The 27,839-nt window shown below is 41.4% G+C and overlaps 1 protein-coding gene and 1 long non-coding RNA gene across 12 annotated transcripts in view; one reads left to right on the top strand and one right to left on the bottom strand.

The window, feature by feature from the left end:
* Nucleotides 1-14,514, bottom strand: part of LOC138754343 (tumor necrosis factor receptor superfamily member 5-like) — a 63,013-nt gene extending 48,499 nt beyond the window's left edge. For 2 of the 9 annotated variants that reach the window (XM_069918494.1, XM_069918495.1), the window contains exons 1-3: nt 14,312-14,501; nt 12,780-12,910; nt 2,352-2,484 (exon numbers count right to left, since the gene is read on the bottom strand). In XM_069918494.1, the coding sequence (XP_069774595.1) occupies nt 2,352-2,484; nt 12,780-12,836 (190 nt within the window). In that variant the 5' untranslated portion in view covers nt 12,837-12,910; nt 14,312-14,501. Of the gene's footprint in view, nt 1-2,351; nt 2,485-2,998; nt 3,071-12,779; nt 12,911-14,311 lie in introns of those variants that run through there. The other 7 variants (XR_011351675.1, XR_011351676.1, XM_069918499.1 and 4 more) reach the window with 7 other exon arrangements.
* LOC138754344 (uncharacterized) overlaps nt 14,003-27,839 on the top strand; it is a 98,259-nt gene continuing 84,422 nt past the window's right edge. For all 3 annotated transcript variants that reach the window (XR_011351679.1, XR_011351678.1, XR_011351677.1), the window contains exons 1-2: nt 14,003-14,186; nt 14,339-14,496. This is a non-coding gene — a long non-coding RNA (uncharacterized lncRNA). The remainder of the gene's footprint in view (nt 14,187-14,338; nt 14,497-27,839) is intronic.

The raw sequence follows: 27,839 nt of genomic DNA, 5'->3' as shown, positions 1-27,839 counted from the left end.
TCCCCTCCCATCCATGCACTCATCCAACCTTCTGTAAAATGACAAAATTGACCCTGCTGCAACCACCTCTCATTCCACTCAACCACCACTCTCTGAGTGAAGAAGTTTCCCCTCAGGCTACTTCTAAACTTTTCCCCCCTAACCCTTAACTTACGACCCCTCGTTCCAATCTCACCTACCTTCAAGGGGAAGAGCCTAATCACATCTACTCTGTCTATCCCCCTCATAATTTTATAGACCTCTATCAAATCCCCCCTCAACCTTCCACGCTCCAATGAATAAACAATCCCAGCAATATATTAGTAAATCTCCTCTGCACCCGCTCCACCTTATTGATATCCTTCCTATAATTTGGGGACCAGAATGGCACACAATATTCCAAACTTGGCCTCACCAATGCCTTGAACAGTCTCAACATCATCTCCCAGCTCCTATATTCTATGCTTTGATTTATGAAAGCCAGCAGACCAAAAGTCTTCATTACCACCCTATCTACAAGAGAATCCACTTTCAAAGAATGATGAACCATTATTCCAAGATCTCTCTGTTCCTCTGCATTCCACAATGCCCTCCCCTTCACTGCATATGTTCTGTTTTGATTATTCTTCCCAAAATTAAGCACCTCACACTTATTGATATTAAACTCCATCTGCCCTCTTTCAGCCCACTCTTTTAAGCAGTCCAAATCCTTCTGCAGTCCCCGAAAATTATCTTCACTATCCACAACTCCCCCTATTTTTGTATCATCCACAGATTTACTGACCCAATTTACCACACCATCATCCAAATCAATAACGTAAATGACAAACAACACTGATCCCTGAGGCACACCGCTCATCACCAGCCTCCATCCTGACAGACAGTTATCCACCATGACTCTCTGGCATCTATCTTCTAACCACCATTGAATCCATCTGACTATGCTCAATTAAATACCTGATTTTTTTTAAAAAAACTTAATTTCCTCGAGTGATGCATACTTTTTATCCAGTGGCTGAAGGGCCTTCACAGGCTGAGAGTTGTTGGCAACTTGCTGTCGAAGGACTCACACAGGTTGCGGGCAACTTGTGACTGAAGGACCCAGCGGGCTGCTGGATAATGTTTAATGGGTACCAGGTATTGGAACCGGATTTGAGAGGGCACAAAGGGCAAGAAGGGCTCCCGATGGGCCTCAGGTGCTGAAGCTCCTGATGCCAAGCATTGAACAGGAATCTGTCTGTATGCAGAGGCTGTAGAAGTCCTGGAGGAAAATCCATGGACACACTGCATCTCTGAAGTGACTCTCTTTCACTTATTAAGGGCACTGGGCAACGCTTATGGCAACTCTTTGTTTGCTTGATGGCAAAGGTTTATTGTGTATATTACATTTCTATGTATTATTATGTGAACATTAAACTTTGAAAAGGAACTTTGAACCATTCTCCTGCTACCAAAAGAATCCTATCCATCAACTGTAATTTTATCCAGGTGGTTCTATTTCTGAATTACTGATAACAACAGCAGGTTTTTTTCCCAACACTGTAATTATTTATTCCTAGCATATAAAGCTAATCTCTGCCAATGTAGTCCCTTCTATCTTTGATAGACATACCAAATATTCAATTCTTAGATGTGATTTTCCTGCAGCTGCTAATTAGCGGTACCTGCCAATCAGGTTCCTCTCAATATGTTGCCTAGTATTAATTCGCAATGATTCAATCAATTTTTGCCAAATTCCTCACCTTTCTAAAGATATCATTTTACATTCTAGATGTGTACCTATTCATGACATGATTTCTCGGAATTCAGTTTACCTCATTAATCTGCTGTACTTCACCAAAACGCCTTGATTTTCTGCATTCATGGGTGACAAGCTGATTTTTTTGTGAATTCTCTTGAACCCATTTTCTCTTACTTTTGTACTTTTTAGTATGATCTCTAAATGCTATGTTCTTCGCCTGCCTATAACAAATAGGCCTTTGCCCTATCACATATATTCTTACAATCTCCCCCTTCACTTTTTCTAGCTCGGACACATTGATCTGAAATGGGACCTAACGCTATTACAGTGCCAGCACTCCGGGTTAGAATCTGACACCACCTGCAAGGAGTTTGCACAATCTCTCTGTGTGGGTTTTCCCCGGGTGCTCCAGTTTCTTCCCACCTGACAAAACATGCAGGGTTATTGGTTAATTTGGATGAAATTAACAGCTTCTACTGTGCAGTAAATGAAATTTTAGCAAATTAAATCCAATTTTCCCCTCAGAGGTTCTCTGACTATTCATGTTATGTTAACGAAGCACCGATAAAGTCAATTGTGTGAAATCAGACTAAAATATTAAAAAGTTGGTGTTTAAATAGGATAAACATACCTGAAAAATGTAACTCAAGCTGAGAACCAATGAAATTCAATTCAGCGACAACCAATGCTGTTAACAGCAAGGCGTTGGCGGTGACAATCACCATCTTCCCTTCCTTTGCTTCCATTGAAACACAAATAGTTTTCTACAAAACAAAACAGCACACATTTCAAAGTTTCCCTGTATGCTCACGACACTCGATCCCACATGGAATTATTGGAAACCATTTAAGGAAATATTAAATGGTATTTCACTCAAATGCTACTTTCAGGTATATATCACATGCTTTCTAAAAAAAAATTTATTGAAGCAAAATAGCTGTATTTTCATAAACAGATACACAAGAAAAAAACCCACACAAACAAATGAACAAAGTGCTCCCCCCCAAACCAATATGTAGAAATTTCTCCCACAATTGAAAAATAAAATTCAATCAAGTATGAGATCCTAATATATATATATATAATATTACATTATATCTCAGCAAGGTATATGTTACTACATTAAACAGATAGTAGGAGTACAGGAGGACAAATATTCATACTGATTCAGTAGAGGAGGAGACAATCATGATAAGAGCCCCATAATTTTTCATGTTGCTGGTTTCCTCCTCACAATATACAAAATCTTTCCATCTGTACTCCAGGATGTTAACTCACTTAACCATTGCCCCTGGGAAGGAGGAAATTCAGATCTCCAATTTTGTAGGATACACTTTTTTCCAGTTGTAGCTGCAAGCAATATAAAGGTTTTTTTTTAAAATTGTGATTCACATTAAAAGCTTGTAGATCTCCCAAAATCCAGACCCTAGGGTCAAATGAAATGATGTTTTTTTTAAAATAATATCTGCAGTTATTCTAATGTACAAAATCAGATTCCCCAAACTCATCATTTATCCAAAAGTTTTTAAATTTCAGATAAATAAGGATATCTGAGACAAATTAGAAATCCTCATTTATCCAGAATTTCTTTTCAGAGCTGAACTGACCTCGGGTTGAAAAGAAGTTCACCTGACATGAAATTAGAACGACAATTGTCCTCGCTTCAGGTAACTCTCTCTCTTTCCATTTCTTCTTTACCTTCCCCTATTGACCTTTCTCTCCTCCTCACAGTGCGTGCCAATGTCTCCCAGCTGCAACCGGTCGGGAGAATCCCTGTTCCACCGTCATCAAGGAGAGCGGCCTCCTGGGCAGGAGCAGGGATATCGGGGGCTCCCAGGCTCACTCTGCGGTTGGGAGGTCTCAGTGATCGGCAGGGGCCAGCATTTTTAATGCACATCTGCACAAATTCTTACTTGCTGCAGCCAAACACTGTACTTTGTCAAGAAACACAACTCCCATAGTTGGCATTAAATTACATTCCAGAAAGAGGTAATAAATATTAAAGATAGACATTATTCAGCCATGATAGCTATTAGAAAGACACTATTTTTTAAACCTAGAGTTGCTGGACTTCAGGCTCCTGTTCCTTCTTCCCAAAGGTAGCAGCAAGAAGAGGTTGTTAACAGGCTGATGTTGGGTTCTTTCTTGAGGCAGAGCCTCATATTGACATCTTGAATGAATGGGAAGTCAGTACCAGTGATGGATCTGGCTATGTTTGCTCCCTTCTACATTCCTGGGCATCAAACCAGGCCTTGATGCATCCAGATGTTTTCCACAGTACATCTGTAGAAGTTCGATAGAGTATTTTAATGACATGCCAAATTTCCTTTTTTTAAAAAAGGAGAGGATTTGGTGTGCTTTCTTCACACTTGCCTCAGTGTTGGCTTCAGGAGTGATCCTCTAGTATGTGGACTCCCAGGAACTGTTTCCAGTTCCGATAAAGGAAAAAGAAGCCAGATTATAGAACTTCTATTTTCTGTATCCACTCATGAGGATTCTCACTTCACAGGTCTCTTTGCTGTTCCTGATATTTCATGGGGCTCATCACTTTCTCACAGCTCCTTCTCTAGGTTCTGTGAAAATGTGTAGGTTAACACACATCACCGTCTGGTATGGAGGTGCTGAACCTCAAGACAAGAAAAAAAACTCAGTCTGCAACATCACGGGCATCAGTCTTCACTCCACAAAGACATCTTCAAGAGGTGGTGTCTTAAGAAAGTAGTCTCTGTCCTCGAGGACCCCCACCACCCAGACCAGGTCCTCTTCATTCTGCTACCATGAGCAAAAAGATACAGGACCCTGAAGACCAGCATTCAGCAGCACAAGGGCAGCTTCATTCCCTCTGCCGTCAGATTCCTGAAAGATCAATGAACCTCAGATACTGTCTTACTTTGACTTTGTGTGCACTAATTTAATTTAATTTTGTAAGGTGGTTTATATAAATGTTTGCACTGTGGTGATGCTGCAAAACAAATTTTGTGACTTGTTCAAGAGAATAAGTTCTGATTCTGTACTGAAATAAAACCATCTCAGTTTTTGAGCACATGGTAATGGATGAGAATCAGATTAGATTCTGGTCGAAATTTCAATTTATGAGGATGCTATCTAGAGTCAATTCAAGTCAATAATGAAGTGCAGACACGAGATGACAAATACTAGAATCTGGAGCAACACGGCTCAAGGAACTCAATAGCTCAGGCAGCATCTCTGGAGGTTGGGTGACAGACTTCACCAAAAATCTTGACCATCCTCTGCATCCACATGGACTGACTTATCTCGCCCCCCCCCCCCCAATTACTTCCAATTGTTTGTTTCTTTAATATGTACAAGTGCAGAGCTAGTGTATGGTAGTTATCTGAAATCTAATTCTAAAGTTTTCTGAATGAAGCAGTAATTTGCACATTTGGAAGGCATCTGCTGTTGTGATCATGCATTAATTTACAGAAAAATCCCTGGCATCTAGCACCTACAAGAATGGTAGATGCTGGATAAGTGAGTTTTCTGGTTGCTTGCGACCCACTGATACAATGCCTAACTAATACACCAGCATTAAGAATAAACAGTTTAAAAGACAGTGATAAAGTAATTTGGAAAAAAAATCAGTATTGTAGTCCATAATTATGTAAAGTTCACTTTAATCAGGTAATTCCTGAAACTTAATCGCTGGTACTGTAACAGCATTGTGCTAGCCTCTATGCTAATCGTTTTGCCATCATAATTAACCCTCCCTCCCCCAAGTTTACAGTTAAAGCCTTACTAATATATTTAATAATATACTAATAAAGACTCTTACTAAGCAGGGATAAGGAAACTAAGAAATTCACCCCAACGGCGAGTGGGCTCAAGCAGCTCATCATCTTGGATGACTCCATTTCATTCAAACATAACTTTATTCAAACAGCTGCTGCAACCGAACCACAACCAAGGCACTTCACTGGCTGGCTTATGTCTTACTTTAAAGACCATTTACATTTATTTTTTTATTTTTTTATTTTTCACACTATAAACCATATTGACCAAGATACATACAGACATTTTTCTTCTTAAATATATAGTGTCATTTTTCCCCCTTTTTCCCCCCTCCCTTCCCTCCCTCCTTCCCTTCCCCATTTATTTGAAGTTCAATCTATAAGATACATTAAACCCGTTAAACAATGTTGTCACTTAATAAAAATAAACAAGAAATTTTACTGAGTCAGTTCTTTTCGTTATCTTCTCCTTCTGTCATTTTAGGTGGTAGATGTCCATGGTAGGATTTCTCTATTGTGTTTCATGTATGGCTCCCATATTTGTTCAAATATTGTAATGTTACTTCTTAAATTATATGTTATTTTCTCTAATGGAATACATTTATTCATTTCTATATACCATTGTTGTATTCTCAAGTTGTCTTCTAATTTCCAGGTTGACATAATACATTTTTTTGCTACAGCTAGGGCTATCATAACAAATATTTTTTGTGCTCCATCCAACTCGAGTCCAAATTCTTTGTTTCTTATATTACTTAGGAGGAAGATCTCTGGGTTTTTTGGTATAATGCTTTTTGTGATTTTATTTAATATCTAGTTTAGATCTTCCCAAAATTTTTCTACTTTTTCACATGTCCAAATTACATGAATTGTTGTTCCCGTTTCCTTTTTACAGCGAAAACATCTGTCTGATATCGTTGGGTCCCATTTATTTAACTTTTGAGGTGTGATGTATAATAGCCTGTGTATCCAGTTATATTGTATCATGCGTAACCTTGTGTTTATTGTATTTCTCATAGTTCCGGAGCATAGCTTCTCCCATGTTTCATTCTTTATCTTTATGTTTAGATCTTGTTCCCATTTTTGTTTAGGTTTACCGTTTGTTTCCTCATTCTCCTTTTCTTGCAGTTTGATGTACATGTTTGTTACAAATGTTTTAATTATCATTGTGTCTGTAATCAAATATTCAAAATTGCTTTCTTCTGGTAACCTCAGACTGTTTCCCAATTTGTCCTTCAAGTAGGATTTCAGTTGGTAGTATGCAAACATTGTATCATGAGTTATATTATATTTATCCTTCATTTGTTCAAAGGATAATAATTTATTTCCCGAAAAACAATTTTCTATTCTTTTGATCCCTTTTCTCTCCCATTCTCTCAAGGAAAGGTTATCTATTGTGAAAGGGATTAGCTGATTTTGTGTCAATATTAGTTTTGGTAGTTGGTAATTTGTTTTATTCCTTTCTACATGAATCTTCTTCCAAATGTTGAGCAGATGAAGCAATACCGGTGAATTCCTATGTTGCATCAATTTTTCATCCCATTTATATAGCATATGTTCAGGTATCTTCTCCCCTATTTTATCTAGTTCTAATCTGGTCCAATCTGGTTTTTCCCTTGTTTGATAAAAATCTGATAGGTATCTTAATTGTGCGGCTCTATAATAATTCTTAAAGTTTGGTAGTTGTAAGCCTCCTTGTTTGTACCATTCTGTTAATTTATCTAGTGCTATCCTCGGTTTCCCCCCTTTCCATAAGAATTTCCTTATTATTTTCTTTAACTCCTTGAAGAATTTCTTTGTTAGGTGTATTGGTAATGACTGAAATAGGTATTGTATCCTTGGGAAAATATTCATTTTAATACAGTTTATCCTTCCTATCAGTGTTAGTGGTAAGTCTTTCCAATGCTCTAAGTCGTCTTGTAATTTTTTTCATTAATGGATGGTAATTGAGTTTATATAGATGGCCGAGGTTTTTATTTAGTTGTATACCTAGGTATCGCATTGCTTGTGTTTGCCATCTAAATGGTGATTCTTTCTTAAACTTTATTCATTGGCATTGCTTCACTTTTATTTGCATTGATCTTGTACCCCGACACTTCTCCATATTCCTTCAATTTCCTATGTAATTCTTTTATTGATATTTCTGGTTCTGTAAAGTATATTATAACATCATCTGCAAATAGACTGATTTTATATTCCTTCTCTTTTATTTTTATCCCTCTTATTTTATTTTCTGTTCTTATCAGTTCTGCTAGTGGTTCTATAGCTAACGTGAACAGTGAGGGAGATAGTGGACATCCCTGCCTTGTTGATGTGCTTAAGTTAAATTGTTTTGATATATATCCATTTACTGTCACTTTCGCCAATGGCCCCTTATATAATGCTTTAATCCAATTAATATATTTCTCTGGTAGGCTGAATTTTTGTAGTACTTTGAATAAATAATTCCATTCTACTCTGTCAAAGGCCTTCTCTGCGTCTAAAGCAACCGCTACTGTTGGAGTTTTATTTCCTTCTACTGCATGAATTAAGTTAATAAATTTACAGTTATTGTCTGTTGTTCGTCTTTTTTTAATAAATCCAGTTTGGTCTAGATTTACTATTTTTGATACATAGTCGGCCAATCTGTTTGCTAATAGTTTAGCTATTATCTTATAATCTGTGTTAAGTAGAGATATTGGTCTATATGACGCTGGTGCAAGTGGATCTTTCCCTGTCTTTGGTTTTACTGTAATTATTGCTGTTTTGCATGAATCTGGTATGCTTTGTGTTTTATCAATCTGGTTGATTACTTCCAGGAGGGGAGGAATTAATAAGTTTTTAAAAGTTTTATAGAATTCTATTGGGAATCCATCCTCTCCTGGTGTTTTATTGTTCGGTAGTTTTTTTAATATCTCCTGTAATTCTTCTATTTCAAATGGTTTTAATAATTTATTTTTCTCCTCTGTTTGTAATTTCGGTAGTTCAATTTTAGTTAGAAATTCATCTATTTTGTCTTCTTTCCCTTCGTTTTCAGTTTGATATAGTTGTTCGTAGAATTCCCTGAAGTTTTCATTGATCTCCGTTGGATTATATGTAATTTGTTTGTCCTTTTTCCTTAATGCCAACACCATTCTTTGAGTTTGTTCTGTCTTAAGCTGCCACGCTAGAATTTTGTGCGTTTTTTCTCCTAGCTCATAATATTTCTGTTTTGTCTTCATTATATTCTTCTCCACCTTATATGTTTGTAGTGTTTCATATTTTATTTTTTTATCTGCCAATTCTCTTCTTTTAGTTGTATCTTCCTTTATTGCTAATTCTTTTTCTATATTTGTTATTTCCCTTTCCAACTGTTCTGTTTCCCGATTGTAGTCCTTCTTCATCTTAGTTACATAACTTATTATTTGCCCTCTGATGAACGCCTTCATTGTGTCCCATAGTATAAACTTATCTTTCACTGATTCCGTATTTATTTCAAAGTACATTTTAATTTGTCGTTCAATGAATTCTCTAAAATCCTGTCTTTTAAGTAGCATGGAGTTTAATCTCCATCTATACATTCTTGGTGGGATGTCCTCTAGCTCTATTGCCAATAACAGCGGTGAGTGCTCGGATAATAGTCTAGCTTTATATTCCATTTTCCTAACTCTCCCTTGAATGTGGGCTGATAACAGGAATAGGTCTATTCTTGAGTATGTTTTATGTCTACCCGAATAATATGAATATCCCTTTTCCTTTGGGTGTTGTTTCCTCCATATATCCAAAAGTTGTATTTCTTGCATCAATTTAATTATAAATTTAGTTACTTTGTTCTTTCTGTTAGTTTTTTTTTCCAGTTTTATCCATGTTTGAGTCCAAATCAAGATTAAAATCCCCTCCTATTAGTATGTTCCCTTGCGTATCTGCTATCTTCAAAAAGATATCTTGCATAAATTTTTGATCTTCTTCATTAGGTGAATATACATTGAGTAAATTCCAAAATTCTGAATATACCTGACATTTTATCATTACATATCTCCCTGCTGGATCTATTATTTCCTCTTCTATTTTGATTGGTACATTTTTATTGATTAATATAGCTACTCCTCTGGCTTTTGAATTATATGATGCTGCTGTTACATGTCCTATCCAATCTCTCTTTAATTTCTTGTGTTCCACTTCAGTTAGATGTGTTTCTTGTATGAATGCTATATCAATTTTTTCTTTTTGCAGTAAATTTAGCAGTTTCTTCCTTTTGATTTGGTTATGTATTCCATTAATATTTAAAGTCATGTAGTTCAACATAGTCATTTCATACTTTGTTTATCTTTCCTTTCCATTCCCTCATCACCACCTTCCCTTCTTATCCATTTCTGCTTTCTTTTTTTGAACACATTATAAGACAACATTTCTAAAACATAAAATATTTCCACTATTTTCATATCTAAAATTCCTTTAACCCCAATAGTCCCTCCCCTTTCTGAGTTGCCCTTTGTCCCTTGTCGGGCAACCACACCTCCCCTCTCCATTTGGATTTGCGAATCCGCTCACAAGCATCAACTGATTTCGCAGTGACTGTTATTCTTCCCCACCCAGCCCCCCCCAGAAGATTTTAATCTTCATATATAAAAAAGGTCACTCTCATAATTCCCTCCTTACTTCCTTTCTTTCCCTTCTTAGTTCTTACCTATACTCTATTTTTTATATATATATCTATATACACATATATATATATATACATACATACACACATACATATAGTTTGTTGTCATTTTTGTTCTTGTTACATCTCTTCATCTCTCTGTCTGTTTTGTAGTTGTTCTGCAAATTTTCGTGCTTCTTCCAGATCCGAGAATAGTTTGCTTTGCTGCCCCGGGATAACTATTTTAAGTACCGCTGGGTATTTTAACATAAATTTATAACCTTTTTTCCATAGGGTCGTTTTTGCTGCATTGAACTCCTTCCTCTTCTTCAGGAGTTCAAAACTTATATCTGGATAGAAAAAAATTTTTGACCCTTGTATTCCAGTGGTTTTTTTGTCTTCTCTTAATTTTTTCATTGCCTTCTCCAATATATTTTCTCTTGTTGTATATCTTAGGAATTTTACTTGAATGGATCTTGGTTTTTGTTGTGGTTGTGGTTTAGGGGCTAATGTTCTGTGTGCCCTTTCTATTTCCATTTCTTCCTGTAATTCTGGTCTTCCTAGGACCCTGGGATCCATTCTTTTATAAATTCTTTCATATTTTTGCCTTCTTCATCTTCCTTAAGGCCCACTATCTTTATATTGTTTCTTCTATTATAATTTTCCATTATATCTATCTTCTGAGCTAACAGCTCCTGTGTCTCTTTAACTTTTTTTTATCAGATTCTTCTAATTTCTTTTTTAAGTCTTCTACTTCCATTTCTATGGCTGTTTCTCGTTCTTCCACCTTGTCTACTCTTTTTCCTATATCTGTCATGATCATCTCTAATCTATTCACTTTTTCTTCTGTACTTTTTATTCTTCTTTTTATTTCACTGAATTCTTGTGACTGCCATTCTTTTACTGTTTCCATATATTTTTTAAAAAAAATATATCCATGTACTTGCCCTTCCCTTCATCTTCCATTTCTCTGTGTTCTTCCTCCTCTTCTTCTGAGTCCACTCCAGGATCTGTGTCCTTTACCTCTGTCTCTTCTGGTTTTCTTGTTGGGTTGTTTGTTTTATTTTGTTGAGTGTTTTTAGTTTTCTTATTTTTATTAAAAGTGTCTTGGTGTTGGTCTTCTTATTCTGGGTTGGTCATCTGTTGTTTCTTTGATTTCTTATTTTTATTCTCTTCCTTCTTGTTCTTGTTATTTTCTATGTTTTCCTCTTGCTGTTGTGTTGTAGTCTGTTTCAGCTGTGGAGATTTACTCCTCAGCTGGTCCCCCCTCCCGTCAGTGTTATTTTTGTCTTGCGCATGCACGGTTGCGCACTTTTGTTTGGCTCCTGTAAGGTAAAACATCATGAGATGGGAATGTGTAAGGAGTTACCCTGTACAGGGCTGTAACAAGAAGGGGAGGTGTCCTTGTACTCCTGTTAGGTAAAACATCATGAGATGGGAATGTGCAGGGCTGTAACAAGATGTGAATGCATCCTTGTACTTACAAGATAAGAGAGACATTGATGGATTGAGAGGCAGGAAGCTAGCAGGGAAAGGATAGCAACAGTTTTAGTCATTGGACAAGTAATGATATGATGATGTTCTAAGCACATATCCAAGGGTATAAAAAATCACCATTTTGCTGATAACGGCAGAATGCATTCTCCGACTAACATGGTTAGTCGCAAGTGTTACAATCCGGTAATAAAGAACAAAGAACCCTGATTTCGACTCAGCCTGGTGTTTGTCTCACTCATTCATGAACAAAGCAGACCTAACACTCCGTGAGCCATTTTTGTAGTCCCGAGTTCGGGGCTTAGAATGACCTCAGGGAGTGGGCTTCTCTCTACACGGCGGGCCTCCTCGTACTGGTAAGGCCTTCATCTTCCTCCTCCGACGTCCTTCCTTCTTCTTTTCTTCCCGTTGTTTTTGGTTTTTCTTTCTTCGTTGCCATTTTCTCCACACTTTTACTTTCACTTTGTTATGGTTTTTATGTTTGTGCCTTTGTTTTTTCTCTATCTTTTTTTAACTTTTCTGGAGAGGACTGGAGTTCCCCTACTGGCCACTACTCCATCACATGACTCCTAAAGACCATTTACTTTTATGTTTAAACTTTTTTTTTAAAATTATTTATTTTCCTTGATTTTTCTGCCACTTGCTTAGGTTGCCTGAATTTTGGATAACAGATGTTTTACTGTATACTGTAGTTACCAAGTCTGGCACAGATTTCCCTTTGAAGAGTTGTTGGAATTAAAGCAAGTTCAGTTTTCAAGATAAGAAGTGTTGCACTACTCATTGAAACACCACGAAAATGTTGAACGTGCTCTCAAAATGGAAAGATGAGTGTTGTTGATAATAAATGTTATTTTAAATGCAAAAAGGAACCTTGATTAGTTTATATTCACTGTTTAATTATAGTTTCCCCTGAAGTGATTCAATATCTTTACTTGAATATGTTGGGATTATCAAAAATCAGTACCACCGGTGTTTCACTCAGACATTGCTATGTCAGCAGGCAATAACTGCCTATCTAATCAATCTGCTGAGGGGGGGGGGGGGGGTATGTCAGAGGACCATTAAGAATCAACACTTTTCTCAGAAATGATTACTTTTAAACTCTCTCTCAATAAGAAATGTACCTGTACTTTCACTGCCCTCTATCACATTTATTAACTTCAAGTTATATACTAAATCAATCCAATACTCATTTATGTACTCTAATTACACTTACCTGGCTTGCAATACTTAATGATGAAATCAGTCTTGCAACATACGTTTTGCTAAGCATAAAGTAATGATACTTTACAATATATTAAAATATTGATTAAAATTGTATCCAGCTCTGAAAATGAAGCCACTGCCCTGAAACAAAAGAAATAAAATACCTTAGAGCTTCACTATATTAATACAGGTTGTACTTCTCTTATCCACTATTCTGGCCCACAACTCCCATGGTCTTGAATCTGCTACCATTAGTACAAAATCCTTACAGACAGTGTGGGACTTGAACTCTGGTCCTGATTGCTGGCGCTGAAAAGGTTGAATCTTCCATGATCAGGACCGGGTCCAAGTCCTGCACTGTCTGTAAGGGGTTTGTATGAACATTTTGATCGCTGGTGCTGAAAAGGCATTGCACTAACTTCTACGTTAACCGTGCCAGCCCACAGTATTATTTACTGTTTTACACTTTATTCTACCTTTGCTACGTTCCTTTAGGGGTCACTATCAGTTTTACGGCGTTTTCCGTGGTCCAGCAATGGCCAGTTCCCAATGTCGCTGGATTAAAGTGGTACAACATGTATATAGAAAATGCTGGACAGGACTGGGTGATTTAGCAATTAAAAAAAAAATCAGGTTATGCATTTTGGAAGGACAAACAGAGGCTAAGTACAGGATTAATAGTCATCTACTTAACAGCATGGAACAACAGAGGGACCTTGGGGTCCAAGTCTGTACATCCCTCAAGGTCGCTGCACAGGTTGACAGGATAGTTAAGGTGGCCTATGGGTTTCATTTATATGGGGAATGATTGTTCAAGAGAGAAGAGGTCATGCTGCAACTCTATAAATCTCTGGTGAGACCACCTTTAGAGTATTGTGTTCACTTCTGCTCACCTCAGTATCAGAAGGATGTGGAAGCCATGGGGGGAGGGGGGGCAGAGGAGATTGACCTGGATGTTACCTTTTGAAGCAAGGGTTGCAGAGGTGGGACTTTTGAAGTATCTAGGAACCTCCACCCACAGGAATGACAGATGGTAAATGTCCATGAACACAGCTGCAATAAAACCTGCCCCTGAATAGATGTGTGGCCAGGGGCCGCCGGTGAGCCGAGCCCTCCCCGCCGCCAGGGGCCGCCGGCGAGCCGAGCCCTCCCTGCCGCCAAGGGCCGCCCGGCGAGCCGAGCCCTCCCCGCCGCCAGGGGCCGCCGGCGAGCCGAGCCCTCCCCGCCGCCAGGGGCCGCCCGGTGAGCCGAGCCCCCACCGACCCCTCCCCCTCCCCGCGGCCGAACTCTCCCCGCGACCCCTCCCCGCTGCAGTTTGTTTTAAGGAATTTTTCATGCTCTGCTGGAGGAGAAGAATCGAGCAAGTTCCTCCCACGACAACACCCAAGAACATCAACTCAGAGGGAGGCCTGATGAGGTGAAGGAGAGTCCGTGCACAACGTCCCCTCGCAGCCCCTCTCCGTACCCCTCTCTCTCCCCCCTCCCAGCCTCTCTCTCTCCCATCCATCCATTCCACCCTAGGACATTGGAACAGACACTCACTGCAGAAATTTTACATTTTCCCGACAGATTCAGCAAACTTCAGGTTTCTGGGAAAGAGACGTTTCGTCGCCTCTTCCTCAATTTTTTTGGGCCAACCGGGGTTTTGGTTTCGATCCGTTGAAAGGAAAGGCTCCGCCCACATCGAAAGTGTAGCGCTTTCCAGAGGCGCAGAAGGCTCTTCAAATGTGGGCACCGTTCAAGGGAACGTTTTAAGGAGATTCCGCCCCTTATGGTGGCTCTAGAGAGGAAGGGGGGAGAGGGGAAGGGAGGGGGAGGAAGGGGGGAGAGGGGGAGGGGGAGGAAGGGGGGAGAGGGGGAGGGGGAGGAAGGGGGGAGAGGGGGAGGGGGAGGAAGGGGGGAGAGGGGAAGGGAGAGGGGAGGAGGGGAAGGAAGGGGGGGAGGGGAAGGAAGGGGGGGAGGGGAAGGAAGGGGGGGAGGGGAAGGAAGGGGGGGAGGGGAAGGAAGGGGGGGAGGGGAAGGAAGGGGGGGAGGGGAAGGAAGGGGGGGAGGGGAAGGAAGGGGGGGAGGGGAAGGAAGGGGGGGGGGGAAGGAAGGGGGGGAGGGGAAGGAAGGGGGAGGGGAGGGAAGAAGGGGGGAGGGGAAGGAAGGGGGGGAGGGGAAGGAAGGGGGGAGGGGAAGGAAGGGGGAGGGGAAGGAAGGGGGGGAGGGAAGGAAGGGGGGAGGGGAAGGAAGGGGGAGGGGAAGGAAGGGGGAGGGAAGGAAGGGGGGAGGGGAAGGAAGGGGGGAGGGGAAGGAAGGGGGGAGGGGAAGGAAGGGGGGAGGGGGAAGGAAGGGGGGAGGGGAAGGAAGGGGGGGAGGGGAAGGAAGGGGGGAGGGGAAGGAAGGGGGGAGGGGAAGGAAGGGGGGAGGGGAAGGAAGGGGGGAGGGGAAGGAAGGGGGGAGGGGAAGGAAGGGGGGAGGGGAAGGAAGGGGGGGAGGGGAAGGAAGGGGGGAGGGGAAGGAAGGGGGGAGGGGAAGGAAGGGGGAGGGGAAGGAAGGGGGGAGGGGAAGGAAGGGGGGAGGGGAAGGAAGGGGGGAGGGGAAGGAAGGGGTGAGGGGAAGGAAGGGGGAGGGGAAGGAAGGGGGGAGGGGAAGGAAGGGGGGAGGGGAAGGAAGGGGGGAGGGGAAGGAAGGGGGAGGGAAGGAAGGGGGGAGGGGATGGAAGGGGGGAGGGGGAAGGAAGGGGGGAGGGGATGGAAGGGGGGAGGGGAAGGAAGGGGGGAGGGGATGGAAGGGGGGGTGGGGAAGGAAGGGGGGAGGGGAAGGAAGGGGGGAGGGGAAGAAGGGGGAGGGGAAGGAAGGGGAGGAGGGGAAGGAAGGGGGGAGGGGAAGGAAGGGGGGAGGGGAAGGAAGGGGGGAGGGGAAGGAAGGGGGGAGGGGAAGGAAGGGGGGGAGGGGAGGAGGTGGGGTGGGGAAGGAAGGGGGGTGGGGAAGGAAGGGGGGAGGGGATGGTTAGGGGGGAGGGGAAGGAAGGGGGAGGGGAAGGAAGGGGGGGAGGGGAAGGATGGGGGGTGGGGATGGAAGGGGGGTGGGGAAGGATGGGGGGAGGGGAAGGAAGGGGAGGGGAAGAAGGGGGGAGGGGAAGGAAGGGGGGAGGGGAAGGAGGGGGGTAGGGGTAGGAAGGGGGGAGGGGGAAGAGGGGGGAGGGAAGGTAGGGGGAGGGGAAGGAAGGGGGGAGGTGGAAGGAAGGGGGTGATGGGAAGGAAGGGGGGAGGGGAAGGAAGGGGGGAGGGAAGAAGGTGGGGTGGGGAAGGAAGGGGGGAGGGGAAGGAAGGGGGGAGGGGAAGGAAGGGGGGAGGGGAAGGAAGGGGGGAGGGGGCAATACTTGCTGGGGTCTTGAACAAACCCCAACCAGGTCATTTGGGGAACTGCTTCAGCTCATGTTGCTGGTCTTTATAAGCCCCTGGCTTATGAGATATTTAATGGAGGGAGAAAGCTGGATGGGGTCCCAATTCAAAATCGCCCATCCCCACATTCTGAGAAAGCGATTCCAACATCCTTCCTCTTTACGATTGCTACAGTCACAAGTTAAACTCATTCCGTGTGAGAGTCTGCTGTTTTAATGAGCTCTCGCCATGCAACAAAGCCACGGCACTGTTCCTCCAGCCAAGTTTCTGCTGAGGGGCTCAGCACCAGCCAGAGAGACTTCCTTGTCGTTATCCCTCCCCATTCCCACTATGAAGTGATTTAACCTCGTTGGCCAAATTGTTCGGGATTCTCAGAGAATGCCTTTCATACAATCATTTCTCATGCTTGCAAGTGATTTAACTGGGGTACAAACCCCAGTGTCCGCATTGCAATTAGGCAAGTATGAAACAGGTAAATGCACTGTGGGATTGAAATAACCCAATTTTTGTCGTTCCCCCCCCACCCCCATTCTGAACCTCCTGGTGTGTCTTCAGACCAGAGGCACCCGACTCTGCAGACTCAAAATAAAGCTGAACCTGTTCTTCAAGACTTTGTCTCCAGAGTAGTGATTGTGAACACTTTATATTTCACAGTCCTGACCCGAGGGATGGCCCCTTACACAAGTGTGAAAGCATGTAGTGTTCCAGTTAGGAGTGGTCAAGAGCAAAAAGCCAAACCTATTCCTATCCAAGGACACAGTCTTTATCCCCTGTGTTTGGTCTGTTCTACCTTTAATAGGAAGTGCCTGCAATGTTGCTGCCCGTTTCACACTTGCCTGATCTCAACACTGATCTCAAAAATTGGGTTATTTCAATCCCACAGTGCATTTAACTGTTTCATACTTGCCTGATTGCAATGCGGACACTGGGGTTTGTACCCCAGTTAAATCTGCAAACGCTGGAGATTGTACTAGGGATCGAGGCCGTCAATCCCTGGCTTGAGGGATCATCTGACACCGGCATTGAGCAGATTTTGTTTCACATTTGCCACTTTAAAGGCCAATTGGCATTCAATTCCTGGGATCACTGGCAAGTGTGAAAGGGGTTTTAGTTGATTAGAAGGATGGGGAGAATTCAGTTTGCCTGTGAAAAGTGTGTTAAAGACCATACTCACACAGGAGGAGGCCATTTGGCCCATCTATTTAATCTAATCCCACCTTTCACCAGCCCTAGCTCAATTCTCATAAATGTACCCTCTCTAAAACAGTTGCATCTTTTCTGGAATATGTTGAGGATTCTGAGGCTGCGACATATAAAAAATAATGTATGATCCATAAACACTCTAATATTCCGTGCCTTGTCTAATTTAGCAAAGTATCTCATTGAGCTGATTTAACTACTTTGTACACATCCTGCTTCCTTTAATAAACTTGACATATAACCCAAGATCTCTCAAAACCTCCAGAATTTTCAGCATCCTCCAGTAAAAGTCTGTGGGAAATATGGAATGGGTAGGATTTTGGGAAGTGACAACTCATGCTTCAACAACCTCCATAGCTTCTCCTACAAAACATGTAGGTCATCAGATCCTGGGGATTTATCTCCTTGCAGCTCCATTATTTACTCCAATACTACTTCCTTATTTCCTGATTTCTCATTTACTCTAGACCTGACAACCTCCACAATTTCTGGGTTTTCAGTCATCTAACAAGGGGAGACACAAATATTTATTTATTATGTTTATTTCCCAGTATAATATAGTGTAACAAATATTGGAAAAGGTGAATTTCTTCAGGCATTCCCAATCTCATGGCACATCACTGCAACAAACCAGGGAGAGATGTGTGAATCATTTCAAATTCACGCACATGTATCAGAAATGCAGTGATAGAGGTTATTTTGGCAGCTGACCTTAGTACAACCAGTCAGAGACAGTATAAAAGTACAAAATCTTCAATGTTAGATCAGTTGATATGGAGCAAAGGCAACATATTTTTTGATCCTTTCTTCAGGAGTTGTGAAATCATAGTTCAAAGGTTCTCATCCAGTGACTGGAGCAGCAATTAACGTTACTTATCAGTGATATTGAATGATTTATCTCAGTTATTGAATATGCATCAAAGGCCAAGGGAGCAAATTCCAAGGAGATTTCATAACCACCCAATTGAACTTCAGTGTAACTGAAAACACAAAGCTGGAGAAAGTCAGCAGATCAAACAGTGGACTTGATATAATAAAGGTACATCACCACTTTTTAGGCTTGAGCCCTTCATCAAGGTCTGAGCAAAATGTAGGCAGGCACACAAACAAAATGGTGGGGGAGAAGGGCAGGAAATAATAGGGGAGGGAGTATGGCTCTGAAAAGAGAGGGAGATCTGATGAAAGAAAAGAGGGATGGGAAAATGGGGAGTAGGCTAGCTGAAACCAGAGAAGTTGATGTTACTGCCATTTGATTGGAATATTAGGTGTTTCTCTGCCTATTTATGGGTGGCCTTGGTTTGACAGTACATGAGACCATGGACAAACCTGTCAGTGTGGGAGTGGGATGTAGAATTAAAATGGTTGGCCACTGGGAGATCCCTGTCATTGATGCGGACAGAGCAAAGGCACTCAGCAAAGTAATCGACCAGTCTCTCCGATGTAGAGAAGGCCACAATGGGAGCATCAGATGCAGTAGATGACTCCTGCAGATTCACGAGTGAAATGTTGTTTCACTTGGAAGGATTGTTTGGGGATCTGAATGGTGGTGAGTGAGGAGGTGTGGGTTCAAATATGACATTTCCTGTGTCTGCAGGTTTTCGTGTTTTTCCTCTGAATTTTAGTGTAATCTCAAGTTGCAATATCTTGATTTCAACAACCCTCTTTGCAATTGGGTCCATGACTTTCTATCCCGCAGGCTGCGATCAATGAGGTTTAGTGACAGCACCTCATCCATTGTCATGCTCAATACTGAGTCACTAAACGACCGTGTACTCAGTCCTCTACTATACTTCCCGTACATTCACAACTGCATGGCCAAACTGAGCCCCAACTCCATCTAAAAATTTGCAGACGACACCACCATTGTAGGCAGGATCTCTAACAATGATAAAACGGTGTACAAAAGAGAGGGAGAGGGACTCATGGCTTGGTGCCAGGACAACTTCTCCCCCAATGTTATCAAGAACAGAGTTGGTTATAGTCTTTTGGAGAAGGAGGAGAGTTCACTTCCTGGTGCACATCAGTGGTGCTGAGGTGGAAATAATAGACAACTTTAAGTTAAATTCAAACATAAAGCATAGTAATGAGACTCTTTCATCCCACGAGCCTGATTCACCCAATTGACCTACAACCTTGTACATTTTGAAGGGTGGGAAAAAAACAGAGCAAGCCTTTGTAAATATGGGGAGGACATACAAACTCCTTACAGACAGCACCGGATTTGAACCCCAGTCACTGGCAGTGTAACAGCATTGGGCTAACACTGGTGGTGATCTTGTCCAATAATGTTCCTTGAGCATCCTTAGGTTAAGTAGTGCCTATTAGGTAAGTCCATTAATATATCATCTCACTATCTCACACCACTACAAGGTTCCAAGCCTTAACTTTCTGAACTGCCTGGCCCTGTGGCCACCTCCCACTGATTGTCATGGACCCTCTTCATCTCTCCTGCTTGGAAACCCAGGCCCCTTCTCTCTTCCATACCATACAATGTTTTTAAAATCCATCTGTATGTCTGCTCAAGCTTTCATTTGACTTTCCTGAAAGAATAATTAGTTGACTTGACCTTAATTCCACCCCCACTCCCCACCCCCAAGTCCTTATTCTTTTAATAGAGCGTGGATCTCCAGCCAGGATTTGGAATGGTGGGAAGGGGGATCCATTGCTACCCTTTTCTCTCCACCCCAACAACCAGACATCTTCCATTTGCAACCTGAACTTAGTTATGGATATTTTGGATGTGATTATAGTTTATAGCAATGGGCTTATCAAAATGTTGAAACGTTTGGGCAGTGAGGAAATTGTGGTGCAGTAGGTTTCCGTCCTAACTTATTGCTGTGACTTTACTCAGAGATCAAATTTCAGATTTATTGTCAGAGTACATGCATGGCATCACATACAACTCTGAGATTCCTTTTTCATGCAGGCATGACAGAATTACCACTAATTGGTAGTGCAAAAATCAAAATAAGATTAAACATAATGAATACAAACAAATTGACTGTGCAATACAGAGAGAGCAAAGAAAATCAATAAAGTGCACAAGTAAGAGTCCTTCAATGAGTCCCTGATTGAGGAATCTGATGGTGGAGGGGAAGCAGCTGTTCCTGAACCTAGTGGCGTGGGTCTTGTGGCACCTATACCTCTTTCCTGATGGCAGTAGCGAGAACAGAGCGAGTGCTGGGAGGTGTCATATTGAAGAACAACCATTGATGTAAAATACATTGAACAGATGTTGGATGAGTAACGACTTTAAAAAATAGATACTGGATTTATTTCATTATATTTGAAGCCAAGTATGAATGAAATATATGTAATGTAATTGATTGTATGGCATCAAAAAAGGAAGCATTTGTGCAAAGGTAACATCATCATCAACTTGAAATATTAACTATTTTCTAACCACTGACCCATCTGCGGTATTTTGCTGTCTGTCTTGACTGAATGATGAATGTTTAAGTTTTAAGATGTCACAAAATACTGAGTACAGTGAGAAGGTTTCTTCTGTGATCTGACTATTAGGTTATCTTTAACTTTTATACAGTTGTGTAGACAACATAATTTTCAATATATATAATTACAATGAAAGGGAAGATTACTTTGCACCAAGCAAGGGCAGCATGGTAGCACGTAATGAGGTTCATTCAAGAGTGTAATGACTGTTGATGTGTGCTTTAACTGTTAAACCTTATATGTGAACAGAGAAAACCTGAGCATAATTGAAAATGCTTAAAGGCTTGATAGTTTTGGAATCACTGTTCAGGGACATAGAAAGTAAGGCTGGCCAGGTCATAAACTTACTAGATTTGGGGTGGGATGAGATACAAGGATACTGTTCTCAATGGTTTGAAATTTTTGTGAAATGAAACTGAATGGCCCTTTGCAAAGAACAAAGGGAAAATTAAATAAAAAGTGTATGGATTACATTTTCTAGTTGAAATGAGTAAGCAGCATATTGCTTAAACAGAAAGTAGTTACTTTCTGTTTCCACACTAGACCTTGTGCAGCAGAATTCTTATAAAACAATGAGAATCAGAAGTGCTGAACAATTCCAAAAGTGTCTGGTAAATTTCACAGAGCAAGTTCAATGTCCATGTATTACCAGTCCTCTGATGTGAATTAAAAAAAAACTTGTGGGATGAAATAGTTCATGATGAAACAGCCTGGGAGACAACCTGACAGGGAAAGTGAGCATGGCAGTGGACCAGCAAGATGTTCAGCAGCTGAACGACGCATTCACGCTGTGGGCTGCTGGATTCAGGCTTGTGAGAACCAGGTTCCTGAGAGTGCCAATGACAAGAAGGGCTCCCTTTGGGTTTCAGGCACTGAAAGTTTCCTGATTGTATCATAGGTATGGAACTGGGAGCTCAGGTTCACCAATGGAACATACAGGGTGCCTTGTAGCTGCAAAGATTGTGGGAGTGCCACAAGGCATCAGAAGCCTCAGTAATATTGCCAGAGCATTTTTAATTATTCAGATGCACTCGGATAATTAGAATCAGAATTTATTGTCATGAACAAGTCATGAAATTTGTTTTGCAGCAGTATGACAGTGCAAACATTCATATAAACCACCTACGGTACTAACTAAAAATAGTGCACGAAAAGTCAAAGTAAGGCAGTGCCTTTGGGTTCATTGATCATTCAGGGATCTGATGGCAGTGGGGAAGAAGCTGTACTTGAGCTGCTAAGTGTTCTTCAGGCTCCTGTACCTTTTTCCTGATGGTAGCAGAGTGAAGAGAGCAAGGCTGGGATCCTTGAGGGTAGAGGCTGCTTTCTTAAGACACTGGCTCTTGTAGAGTCAGTCTTCAATGGAGTGAAGACTGGTGCCCATGATGTCTCAGGCTGAGGGACAAGGTAAGAATTTATCATGTTTGTGTGAAAGGAGATGGAATGGAGAGACAGAGATAGGGAAAGGTATGGGGGAAGGGGGGGGGGTGGTTAATGAAAGCCAAAGAAGTCAATATTAATTTTTAAGGCTCCCATTTGGAAGATGTGGCACTGTTCCAATTTATGGGTGGTCCATGAGACCATGGACAGACATGTCAGCAAGGGATGGCCACTTGGAGATCCATGCTATTGCAGTCTAGAGGTAAAGGTTCCATTATTGTCACATAATACTACATTTAGAATGTAACATACATGAAATTCTTTAACTTTTGTCAACTGTAAGGCAGACAGAGAGTCACCACTTTCTGTCAGAGCCGAGGTGCTCAATAAAGCAATCTCCTAATCTGTATCCAGTCTCTCTGATGTAGAGGAGACCACAGCAGGACCACTAGATGAAGTAGATGACTTGTGCAAGTTCACAAATGAAGGACTATTTGGGGACCGAAATGGTGGTAAAGGAGGAGGTGAGGGCGTAAGTACATCATCTCCTACGGTCATGAGGTAGGTCCCAAGGAGACAGTAGGTGGGGAGGGAGGAGTGGACAAAGGAGTTATGGGAGGATATGGTCCTGGTGGAAGGTAGAGAGAGGAATTTGTGTCTAGTGGTGGGATCATGTAGTAGATGGTGGAAATGGCAGAGGAGGTTGTGTTGGATATGAAAGCTGGTGAGTTGGTAGGTGAGGACAAGAGGAATCCTGTCCTTTTTGCGTGTGGGGGAGGAGGGGTCTAGGACAGATGTGGGTAATGGAGGATATACAGATGTGCCAAGTTAATGGCAATAGAGGGAAATGGAAAATCTGGGTAACTGCTAAGTGAGGAACAGGCTGGCTGGAGGGACAGGCCATCACCAAGAATGAGGTCGCAAATGTGGAGTGAGGTCCAGGATCCAAAGAAGACTGAGGCCTCCCCTACCGTCCATATTACTGGCAAATGTCCAGTCACGGGAGAATAAAATTGATGACCTGAGGGCAAGGCTGCTTTATCAGAGACAGTTAAAACAAATCTCAGTTGCTTGCTGAACTGAGATCTGGCTAACAGACAATATACTGGACTCCCATATCCAACCAGATGGTTTCACCATTCATAGACTGGATCGGAACATGGATTCTGGAAAAGGATAAAGGGGTGGTCTGTGCTTTTTCATTAATACTGTGCATTGCATGGACATTGGAGTTATGTCAACCTCCTGCTCTCCTGCCTTAGAGCAAATTTCAATTAACTACAGACCCTTCTGTCTACCCCGAGAGTCCACATCAGTGATTCTCAATGGAGTTTATATCCCTCCCGCTGCCAATTACAAACAGGCACTTGTGGAGCTGCATGATGTGGTCAGTAATCAAGAGACAGCCCAGCCTGACACACTACAAATCTTAGTCTTCAACTTTAACCAGGCCTATATCAAGAAAACCCTGCCCAACAACCACCAGCATGTAATCCGCTTTACCAAAGGTCCCAGCACACTCGATCATTGCTACACCAAGATACAAAAGGCCTACTGTTCATTCCCTAGGGTCTAGGCTGCATTTTGGCATCAGATGACCTGGAGTGCTCCTTATGCTTTCATACAGACAGATCCTAAAAAGAGAGGCTTCTGGGATCAGGACAGCTAGAAGGTGGTTACAGGAGGCTGAAGAACGGTTACAGGACTCACTTGAGTCAGCAGATTGGGCGGTGTTCAAGGACTCAGCTGAAAATCTGAACAATTACATACTTTATCAAAACAGCTGTGAATGAGTGTGTCCACACCAAATTGTTCAGGCTTTTCCCCAAGCAGAAGCCCTGGATGAACAATGAAATCCAGAATCTACTAGAATCAGATCACAGTCATTTAAGTCCGGAGATCCAGATCAATACAGAAGGAGCAGTTACAGTATTATCTACGAAAAGCTAACTCCTGGGTGAAGTGGATATTCCAGAAGAAAATTGAAACAACAAGGGGCTCTCAACAGCTGTGGCAGGTCCTAAATGTCATAACCTGCTACAAAACCATATCTCGTGAAGTAGCAGACAGCAAAGCTTCACTCCCAACCTCAATGTCTTCTATGCCCAATGTGATGGCGGTAACAGTGAAGAAACACCCTCCACACCCCCACATCCCCTGATGACCCAATCCTGTCCGCATCTGAGGATGATGTGCGTGCTGCCTTCAGGAGAGTGAATCTGAGGAAAGCATCTGGCTGAGTATTAAAAATCTGTGATGACCAACTTCCTGATTTATTCATGAATATCTTCAATATCTCACCCCAGCAGGGCAAGGTTTCAAACAGGTGTCAGTCATACTGGTGCCCAAGAAGAGTGTAGGTGCAAGTCTTGTGCCACCTATACCTCTTTTGTGATGGGAGCAGTGAGAACAGAGTGTGTACTGGGTGGTGTGGATCCTGGATGATTGCAGCAGCGTTCCCTGCAGATGTTCTCAATAATGGGGAGGGTTTTGCCTAAAATGATCTGGGGTGTGTCCGCTACCTTTTTGTAGGCTTTACACTCGTGGATGAACCATGATGGAGCCAATCAGCACACTTTCCACCACAAATTTCTGTAGAAATTTGCCAGGATTTCTGATGTCATACTAAACCTCTGCAAACTCCTGAGGAAGTAGAGGTACTGACATACTTTCTTTATGATGCCAATTAGTGTGTTGGGTCCAGGAAAGATCCTCCAGATAGTAACTTCCAAGAACTTAAGTTTGCTAACCCTCTCCACCTCTGATTTCCTAATGATCACTTGATTGTATACCTCTGGGTTTCCCTTTCTGAAGTCAACAATCAGCTCCTTAGTTTTGGTGGCATTGAATGCAAGGTTTTTGTTGGTGCACCATTCAGCCACGTTTTCAATCTTCATCCTGTATGCCTTTATTTTGTTTCTGAATATTTTATTTTAAAGTTTTATATATGTAGTGTATAAACTTCCGTATGTATCCATCATTTTGGTACAGATTGACTGACTACAAAGATGATTGAACCACCTCCCCTTAAAACTCAAACCATCCTAACCCTAACCCAAAAATAAAATCAATCATTATTTATACATGTTAATATTATGCAATAACATATTAAAAAAAAAGAAAAAAAGATAAAAAGAAAGACTACTGGATTGTACTAAGGTAGGCCATGGAACATCGAGGACTTAATCATCAAGTATTTATCTGCTCCACCTGGTGAGGTCATAGGGAGTAGCGATTAGAGGAAAAAAAAAGAATTATGTATATTATGTTGCATTTATTTCTCAAATTAAATGTAATTTTTTTCAGCGGGAACATAGCATTGCATACTTTCAGCAGGTCCGGGCCCACCCAGTCCCACAGAGCCATGTAAAACTCAGCCAGTAAGCCGCCACTTAATCAACCCAAATGAACGAATCCGTCAGCTCAAGTCCGAAACGTCAGTTATGCATTTTTATCTTTGCTATATAAAGGACACTGCTTGACCAGCTGAGTTTCTCCAGTGTTGTGTTTTTTCTTCAACCGTGTCTGCAGATTTTCATGCTTTACTTCAGTTCACACCAGATGATCTCTTCCTCTCGAAAGGTCCTCTCAGTTGTTTTCTGTTGTTCTTCTTTCTTGATGCTACAGTTTCTCACAGATCCAATTGATCAGCTCACAGTAGATGATCTTCACTTCATCTTAGGCAAAAGGCGCTGGTTTTGACTCAGGCATTTCTTCCTTTGATCTCAGACTTCAGAATACGATGACAGGAGGGCCTTAAATGATGGCCTTGCCAACTGTCTTCACCAACCTCGAGCAGCTACCCAAACACTTAACCCTGACCTTCACAGTGTGGGAAACTCCGAGCTCCATTCAAAACCATAGCAAGGCAGCCTACACCACTCCCTGCTCCCTGCTCCTATTTACTTTTTCCACATTTAACAGTCCAAGCCCAGAATATTTTAAAGCCAATCTTTGACACAGAAAGCTGTTGCTATTAGCAATGGAAAGGCAGATCTAAAGTCTGAAATCAAGACTTAAGACAGTTGAGGAAGTGAGAACGCGTAATTTTGTGCTGGGCTCAGGCCTGAAACTGGTTATCTATATCTTTCTTTGCTTTCTGTGGGCCTTGTGGAACTTGTTGAGTTTCCTCAGACAGCAATGTGACTCAATCTGATTGGTCAAAGGTTTCTCACTGAAGAAATAGCTCATTTAGAGCTCATTCTGTATGTTTTCTGGCTCCCCTTACTAATCTAAATCACAGATCACATATTTACATTTATTAAACCGTTGCTACTACCAGTTAGGGATCAACCCTTTGAAAAACTATAACCATAACAAGTTAATAATTCTGACTCTGGGACTTTCCAACAGCTTCTGTTTTGCATTTTATAAATAGAGAAATTGTCAGTGGTGGGTTGAGCTTTATGAGACACACTGGGTTCTAGATATTTTTATTAAAGTAACGCGGGAAGGCCATTCAGCACCTTGTGCCTGCTTTTGCTATTCAATGAGATGACCTTTACCTTCCCTATGCCTCTTTTGCACTAACCCCATGTCTCTCAATTTCTTTTTTTTAAATTTTTTTTATTTTTCACACTATAAACCATACTGACCAAAATACATACAGACATTTTTCTCTTGAATATATAGTGTCATTTTCTCCCCTTTCCCCCTCTCCCTTCCCTCCCTCCCTCACCCCCTTCCCATTTATTCAAAGTTCAATCTATAAAACACATTAAACCCATTAAACAATGTCGTCACTTAATAAAAATAAACAAAAAATTTTTGTCTTTTACTTTCATATACTGAGTCAGTTCATTTCGTTGTCTTCTCCTTCTGTCATTTTAGGTGGTGGAGGTCCATGGTAGGATTTCTCTATTGTATTTCATGTATGGTTCCCATATTTGTTCAAATATTGTGATGTTATTTCTTAAATTATATGTTATTTTTTCTAATGGAATACATTTATTTATTTCTACGTACCATTGTTGTATTCTCAAGTTGTCTTCTAATTTCCAGGTTGACATAATACTTTTTTTGCTACAGCTAGGGCTATCATAATAAATCTTTTTTGTGCTCCATCCAAATCGAGTCCAAATTCTTTGTTTCTTATATTACTTAGAAGGAAGATCTCTGGGTTTTTTGGTATGTTGCTTTTTGTGATTTTATTTAATATCTAGTTTAGATCTTCCCAAATTTTTTACACTTTCTCACATGTCCAAATTGCATGTATTGTTGTTCCCGTTTCCTTTTTACAGCGAAAACATCTGTCTGATACTGTTGGGTCCCATTTATTTAACTTTTGGTATAGCCTGTGTAACCAAAAATATTGTATCATGCGTAACCTCGTGTTTATTGTATTTCTCATAGTTCCGGAGCATAGCTTTTCCCATGTTTCATTCTTTATCTTTATGTTTAGATCTTGTTCCCATTTTTGTTTAGGTTTACAGTTTGTTTCCTCATTCTCCTTTTCTTGCAGTTTGATGTACATGTTTGTTATAAATTTTTAAATTATCATTGTGTCTGTAATCACATATTCAAAATTGCTTCCTTCTGGTAACTTCAGACTGTTTCCCAATTTGTCCTTCAAGTAGGATTTCAGTTGGTAGTATGCAAACATTGTATCGTGAGTTATATTATATTTATCCTTCATTTGTTCAAAGGTTAAT

Source organism: Narcine bancroftii, chromosome 2 (assembly GCF_036971445.1).
Source record: "Narcine bancroftii isolate sNarBan1 chromosome 2, sNarBan1.hap1, whole genome shotgun sequence".
Classification (NCBI taxonomy): domain Eukaryota; kingdom Metazoa; phylum Chordata; class Chondrichthyes; order Torpediniformes; family Narcinidae; genus Narcine; species Narcine bancroftii.
Note: the sequence above shows the minus strand (reverse complement) of the source record. Positions and strands in the feature narration are given on the sequence as shown.